The 8234-nt window shown below is 41.9% G+C and overlaps 1 protein-coding gene across 1 annotated transcript; it reads right to left on the bottom strand.

Moving 5' to 3' along the window:
- Positions 1-381: 381 nt before the first annotated feature.
- MRPS25 (mitochondrial ribosomal protein S25) lies at positions 382-1601 on the bottom strand (the record flags this gene model as incomplete). The annotated part of the gene is made up of 4 exons (XM_018068759.3): positions 382-641; positions 878-965; positions 1250-1356; positions 1477-1601. Coding segments are annotated over 4 exons (513 nt in total), but the record flags the coding sequence as incomplete, so codon positions are not given.
- Between the last annotated feature and the right edge of the window lie 6633 nt (positions 1602-8234).

Here is an 8234-nt window from a genome sequence, read left to right as displayed (position 1 = left end):
ACTTGCTGGCTGGGATTTGCTGGAAGTTGATAATTCAAGACACGGTTCTCCTTTGTATGGACTGTTAAGGAAATTATGGAATTCTCTGCTGCTTCTAAGATAAATTAATTTGTTAGTCTAGCCTCTCTGTCCCAAAGAAAACACAATATTGGTTTTGCCATAATGGTTTCATCATTTACCTGCAGGCATGAGTAGGAAATAAGGCTCCAAGTAATTCCATTTTCCACTGTTGACTAATACTTTGTAAAACTGGCACCAAAAAAGCTGTGGTTTTAACTTTTATTTATTTTTCACTTGAATTATTCTAGTTGTAGCTGCAAGATTTATGAGGCAGGGTTGTCTGTATTGAATGAACTTGCTTATTCCTGTTTCCAGGAACTGTGAGCTCTTGTCTCTCACTGAAGCACCGTCATCATCCAGCCCTGAGGAAAAACAGCTGCACGACTTGTCAGGCTGATGCTTCATTTTTCATAGCAGCTTTGTATTTTCCCCTCATCTCTTTGGGCAGTGGCACAAAAGCAGGGCAGGGAACTTGGCCTTCAATCTCACACATGCATTCTCGCAGATGATACTTCTTGGGCCCAAAAGTTGCTGGATGTGATAGTTTTTTCCTTTCTCTTTCCTCTTTTTCAAGTGTTTCTCTAGAAAAGAGATCTGTTTGTTACTATCAGAAGCCTGAACCACAGCATTTCCTCTCCTTTCCCTGGACCCAGTTTACCAGAAAGATGGATTTACAGTTCTTAGCTTGTGAACTTTACCTAGCTTGTGTCAGTTTTGTCTGGGAATAGTAGTATTTCCTTCTGTATTCCTGACAAAAGTTTGCATGCATTATATTCTGTATGCTGGATGGTACATTACCTTATTACATTTTACTTACTTGCTTTTCCCCAGGATTTTTTTAATGTGCTCTGTTATCTCTTTGTTGGTTTTATCTTCCACGTCAACCAAAACTTGTTCTCCATTGTCTGTCAAGAAAAATTCATAATCCTGTATTAAATAGTACCATATCCCTCCTGCACACTGTTCAGAGAGGATGTAAACACACAACAGAGAGATCCGCGGCCCTGCTGCAGTTAATGTACGACGCAAGGTTTAAGTGGAAAAGCGAAATCTCCACGAGGGCAATTCTAGGGGAGCTGCCGAGGGGTAAAGCCGCTTTTCCCAACAAGCAGCTCCTTTCCCCGCCGAGCCTCGAACGACACGATCGCGGCTGTGACGCCGCAGCTCCCGCGGCCCGGGCGGGACCTACCCAGGTAGAACCGGAGGAAGGGCGAGGGGGTCATGTTCCTGAACAGCATGATCTGCACCCAGGGGTTCTTGTACTGGATCTGGGGAATGTTGAAAAACACGAACTTTCTGGAAAGGAGGAGAAAAGCACGCAGGAGCTGGCGCGGCGTCTCCGCGGAGGACGCGGCCCACGCAAGCCCCGGTGTCTCTGCAGGGGCCGCCCGCGCTCCCGCCGCGCCCCGCGCTCACCTCGCGCCCTCGCTCAGCTCTCCCGCTGTGTTGTAGTTCACGGTCATCACCTTCACCGCGCTCTTGAACACGACATCGCCCTGGCTGAGGTAGCGCAGGGTCCGCCGGATCGGGAACCGGCCCCTTCATGGGCAATCCGCGGCGGCGGCCGGAAGGGGCGGGACGGCCCCGCCGCGCCCCCTGGCGGGCGGCGCCCTCAGCGAGGGCCGGGCCTGGGGCCGGGTCGGGAGTCGGGGACCGGGCCCTGGGCCGGTTCCGGGTCTGGGTTCGGGTCGGGACGGGGGTCGGGGACCAGCACCGGGACCGGGACCGGGCCAGGTCGGGACTGGGACTAGGACAGGGGCCGGGCCAGTGTCAGCGTCGGCACTGGCGGAGCCTCAGGGGCTGCGGTGGCGCCCGCCCGGGCCCCGGCGGTACCTGCGCTCTGTCCGCGCACCTGCCAGGGCCGGGTGCCCTGAGCACATCAGCTACAGGTTTGTGACTACTAAAAAACTTGGCTGTTCAAGATGAAGTAAAACTTTAGGAAAAGCTTTCTCTCCTCCTAGAGCAGCTCCCTGGAGTCAGTAAAGTTCATGGGATTTCTCTTCTGTATCAGACCCGGTTAAATCTCTCATAAGATAACCACGGTAGTGAAGGCAAAATGCTGTTTCTCCCTAAAAGATAGTAAATTATGTATTTGGCTTAGATACCTCCCGTTTAAGAGAAAATAGTGACCTTAAAAATAAAACTCAAGAATGCAGTTATATGTGTAATTCACTTTAATGGTATAAACCTCATTTAGCTAGTATTAACCACAACAACATAATGCCACATTTAAACAGCATTTAATAAAATGCATAAGCTAAATCATGCACTGTAATACTCTATATACAAACACAACAATGCAAATTCCTCTTTGTGATTGAATACATTGATTAGATATAAAATTCCGATTAAAAAAAGAACATGCTATTATTTTTAAATGCTATCACACACAACAATGCTTATTTCACAGAAGAAGCTGTGAGAAATTAACAACTTTTGCAAAGTTTTTAACTTGAAATAAAAATAAAATAACATAAACATTAGTTTTCTAAGTTATAATGAACAGAGATATCCAGAAAATATCCCAAGGAATTAAAAGTAGATGCTTCCTTTTATAAAAATTTGCTTTTTGTAGGAGCTCAGCACTCCCTGGTGTGCCAAACAGATAAAACACTTAATGTGCAGTTTTCAGTTAGGAAACTGAACACTGGCTTGCAATGTACTTCAGAGTACAGAATAATTATTAAAAATATTCCAACATTTAACATTGATTCCATATATGAAAAATTTAACACATCCAGTCTGTAGGTAGAATGTTTTCTTCTTAAAGACTTCTTTTTGTTTGAAATTTACTCAGTCCTACTTTTAACCTACGATCATCAAAAATATCTTTAAATGGACCCGTGCTTTATTATCACAGAGCCTTTATTGCCACTACATTTGAGAACATTTCGTCTTTCAAAATACAAACAATTCAGATGTGGATATAAAACAACTTGACAATTGTAAAATATGGTTTTTTTTTTTCCAAATTAAAAATTGGATTTTTTAACAGATTTAATCTTGGTTAATACCCCAATTAGCTTCCTAATCTTTAAAACTGTTCCTGCAGTACAACATTAACAGACATTCAGGTTTCCATTCACCTTTAAAGAGGAAAGCGAGAGTTCAAACAGCACCAATTGTCCAGACCAATGAAGGATCACCTGTCACAGGAATTCCTGCCATTAATTTAAATATTTTTCCTGTTGAAAATCGCAAAAATTAAGTTCTGAAACGTTACCCTTTTTTTCCTAAATTTGAAACAAAAGCTTACAAACATTTATTGCCAATGCAGAAGAGAATGTTCTTAACATTTTCCACAGCAAAGACCTTTCAAGCACAAAGCCTGACTCACACTTGTGGTTCACTTTATAAAATAATGTGAGCATGCAAGAAGCTCCCATTATTTTGACTGATGTCTGCTTATCTGCCTAAACATACACAAGTCTTTGCCACATGGAGTACAGAAAGTGGAAATAAATGCCCAGAAAAGTCTGCTTCACCTTTTTAATATGACAAAAACAAGACTTGCTGAACTCCCTACGTGGTCTGTGAAATGCTTTTTTAAAACCCCATAGTTAATACATTTATTTTACAGAAGGCTCCCTTTGTAACTTCATCAGAAGGGAAAAAGAACATGAACTATTTATATTTTGATAATGTAAATGTTTAAGTCCTCCTTATGAATAGTAAACTGTCTTACTGCACAACTCATTTCACAACTGTGTGCTCAGGCCCCACACGGACAGTGGGAACGTCACATGCAGTGCAGGAGCTGAGCAGATTCCAGGCCAAGCAAAGGAAAGAACAAGAAAATGGACATTACTCGGACAATTAAATCAAGCTTTGTTCAGCTTGATTGAATTGAAATTCATTGTCAAAATCCTGAAGAAGTTTTAGTGCTCGCTAAGCAACAAGCTACCTGCAATGTCCCTCCTGTTTAATTACCACTGTCCCAGAGCTGCTGTTCCAGTGAACAGAGCACTGAGTCTGTATTTAACTCACAGGTTGGTTTCATGTGATCACTATGGCAATATGAATATTGATTTGTTAAACAGCATTCATTGTCTCCTGTTCTGTGTGCTACAGTTCAACAATAAAGGGAAAGTTGGTTTGGTTTCAATTTGCCACTGCCAAAGGCTTAAAGAGTATCAATCTCTTACCAAGCTTCACTGCAAAATGCAACTTTACTAGAGAGTATCTCAGAAGGCTGAAAGAGAATGAGTACGGATTGAGAGCAGGGAAGTATTTTCTATAACTGTAGTTATTTATTAATTGTTTTTAACAGCCATTATATGCTCAATTAACTATTCACTCGGCGACTTCTGCAGGTCAAATGAGAAAAGGTGAAGGGAGTAATGTAAAAGCCAGAAAATTCATGAAATACATTTGTCAGTTCTGAACAGAAAATATTGAATTCAGACTGGCTTAGAAAAAAATCTGCAAAGCTCTGAAATTCAGGAGGATTCATCTGCTTAGGTGATGATAAGTTTAGTTTGGGCTAAGAAATGCAAACAAGGAAGCTCTGGATTAGCAAGTGAACAAAAAGCTTTAGCACATAGAATGGATGAATAGTGGCTCCATGTCTGTACATATATACACACAGTAGGGGTTTTCTATACACTGTACAGAATATATTCAGGCAGAGGTATAAACATATACATTCATACACACATACATACAGCTATGTACATATGCATCAGCTGCTCGAGTGAGTTTTACAACTGAACATGCAGAAATGCACAGTGGTGGGAGGCACAAAATAAAGACAGGTACAACTCTATGAAACCCTTTAAAAAGAAAGGAGACAGGCATGAATTTAACAATAATAATAAGCCATTTTCAAAGCATTCACGTAACTCAGAGGATTGAACAGGCTGTGGGGATTATAGAACATCATGACAGTATTACCTGTGATGAACTTAGTGTATGACTTCACAACAAAAAACTCAGTAATAAGATATTTCTAGTCTTTGATGTTTTCCAAGTCCAATATATTTAGAGCATCTAAAGTTTACCAAAAAATTGTACTTTAACTTGCAACCTCAGTATAAATAAAGCTTTAAGTTTTCTTCAAAAATAATTCCCACCATAATGTTGATAACATTGATTGCAACTGAAGTAGGGTTGTAGCATTATCTAACAAGAGGGGTTAATGACATTTTTCATCAAACAATAAACCTGAATTTAGTTCAGGAATATTTACTGTTAAAACAACTCAGAAACTTCAGAATTAAAAGGTGCAAAAAGTAAATGTTTTCATTTTCTTCCCTTTGCCATGCCCTCATAGTAACTTTTTTCATATAAAGCTGTTTCTTAAACTAATTTTCTGTCCCTCAGGATTGAGCAGATGCTGGCAATCTGTCCTCTGCTCATCCCTCTCCTCCCTAGGGTGACCATGGCCTCAGCAGGACTGCAGCTGTTGCGTGCTGCTCTCACAGCTGGCCCATGCTCATCACCAGAGCCAACCACTGCAAAAGCTCTTCTGTGGCTGTGTGGGTCAGTGTGGCAAAGCCCTGAGACAGATGGGAACCTACCTGTGTTTGCTGGCATTTCTGCTTTTTCTCCTATGGATGAGAGTAGGTGAAAAAAAACCCAACCTACCCTGGTTTTGCACTCTAAAGAGTAACTGGAGGGGAAGAAAGGGATTTCAAACAGAAAAATCAACATTTTTTTTTTCTTTTCAGGATATCATCCAGTAGGTATCTGCTGGTACACCTGTGCACGTCTGACTGACTTGCCAGTTCCACTGCTCACAGCACTTGATTCCAACAGGGCCCTACCTCGTGCTGTCAGTGCAGGAAGCTGCTTTGGCACTGCTTGGGCAGTATCCTCAGCACAGTAATTCCCACTTCCATCTTCCTGGCTAAACTGCATTCCCAACACCATTTGCTACTCATGCTATTTGGTGCCTTTTTTTTTTTTTTTTAATTATCTCTTACTAGTTAAACAGCAGGTGATCCTAACTACTGTCTTAATTTTAATAGGCAGGAAAATCTACTGACATCTGCAATATCCCGGCTGAACTCACTCAGGAATCTGTGAGTCCTGCGTACTATACACAACAATAAAAAACCACAGAAGTGTTTTACAGTCTCTGTCAAAGGAGAAACAAGAGTCAGGAAACTACTTTCACCTGGAAGCTTCATCCCTGACTTGGTTTCTCTGTCGCAGCCTCAGAACGTGCCTTTGCCAAAGGGGACTGGAATGGCAATGCAGAGCCAGCTGGATTCTGCAGAGACCTTGAGTCAGAGCTCTCCACTGGAGCCACTGTGGCTGCCTGGGGAACCAAGGGCTTCAGAAGATGGTAAAAGGAGGGTTGGTAAATGACATCACGTGGAGACCAACAGTAGTTTCTTGCCCCAGAGTGCTCTGAAAACTAGGCCGCTCTAATAATCTAACATTTTAAGGCAGCTAAAACAAAGGCTTGCATGATCCCTTAGAAGGATCTCTCCCTGAAGATAATTTTTTCCTCTTCTACCAGTTTCATGCCAGAGTAACTCCACTGACACCAAAAGCATTGCAGCTTTTGTAAATTGTAAATAGCCAGAGAAAGAGGACTTTTACACATGGTGTTAGTTGTGTGTCTCTCTAGTCCAATATAAGTAAATAAAGGGAAGAAAAGTAGTATACCTTCTTGCACTTGTCACAAATGCAATAAAAATCAGTAGTATAAAGCTAGCCCAAAATGCTTTTTACCTACAAGATGCAAATCCAGTTCCTTCTCATAAGTTGGAAAACAAATGAAGCACACGGACAATGGACATTATTGCCTCATTATCATTCCCTGAATGTCCCAGTTTCAGTGAGCACAGAATTTTAACATTTGTTTGAATGAATTATGACTAATATACACATTTGCTCGAGTTCAGATAAATCTAATCAGATAGTTTATCACTGTATTTCTACCGAGTTAAAATATTTTTATTTCAAGAGCTGCAGAAACAGGACCTCAAAAATTCTGGAGAAAGTAAATTTTAGGCACTAAGTAGAGCTTCAGTGAGATGAACTTTTCTTAGAATCACTTTGCAGCTGTGATCCTTTGACTCCAAGTTTTACACATACAAGTTTAGTATTTAAATTTGGCCTTTAGGAAAACAATATTTAATAATCAAGAAAGTTTTTCAATAATTGTTACAATAATAAAAAACTCTCCTGTCCCATATCCATAAGGAAATGTTTGCCCTTTCAAAGGAAAAACAAAATAAAATTAATTTAAAAGTAAAGCTACTAAGATTAGCCTGTTACCATCTTCCAGTCATTGCAGAAGGGATGAAACAAAGCTCAGAAATTACAAGAACTACATCAGCCTTGTATTTTGTGCAGAGACAGTGTAAAACTTGGCTGCAGCCGTACTGTGTGCACTGTTCTACCTTCCTTATGTCAAAGCAGCCTAAAAGTCCAGTCATCAGAAGAGGCTGAAAATAATGTTAAAGGTTAATACATAGAGCCCAAATGACTTTCTGAGGCTCATTTTCCTTAGATGTGCCTTTTCTACTGCTACCAAACAATGCCTATACTGTTGGCAGAAAATTCCTTCATCAGTTCTGTGCCTCTTGAAGATCTATCTTCTGATGGATGTACAAGGAAAAGAAGATTTTTTTGAGCAAGCTAAAATAGCTCCACTGCTACATGACACCCAGATCACCGCTAGATTAGCAGCTCCACTGCTTGATGCACCACCAGGTCCTGCTGCCACCAAGAGGGATTGTGACAGGTTGAAGAAATGGGCTGGCAGGAACCTCAGGAAGTTCAAAGAGAGGAAGCACAAAGTCCTGTCTCTGGTGAGGAACAAGCCCAGGCACCCACATATGCTGGAAAGCAGGTCAGCAGAAAAGGACCTGCAGGCCCCAGGGGACACCAAACTCAACATGAGTCAGGAACACTCCCTGCTCTGCTGAAGGCTAATGGTGTCCTGGGCTGCATCAGGCAAAACATCGCCAGCAGGCTGAGGGAGGGGATCCTCCCCCTCTACTCAGTACTGGTGGGGCCACACCTGGAGGGCTGTGTCTGTACAAGAGAGACAGGGACATACTGCAGAGAGTTCAAAAAAATGATGATAAGGGACTGGAGCATCTCTCCCATGAGGAAAGGCTGAGAATGCTGGAACTGTTCAACCTGGAGAAGGCTCAGGGAGGATCTCCTCTATGTGTACAAGTACCTGGAGGGTACAAAGAAGACAGAGCCAGGCT

This window comes from Manacus vitellinus, unplaced genomic scaffold (assembly GCF_001715985.3).
Source record: "Manacus vitellinus isolate BGI_N305 unplaced genomic scaffold, ASM171598v3 scaffold_14_pilon, whole genome shotgun sequence".
NCBI lineage: Eukaryota > Metazoa > Chordata > Aves > Passeriformes > Pipridae > Manacus > Manacus vitellinus.
The sequence above is the reverse complement of the archived record's forward strand: the minus strand, read 5'-3'. Positions and strand labels throughout refer to the sequence as shown.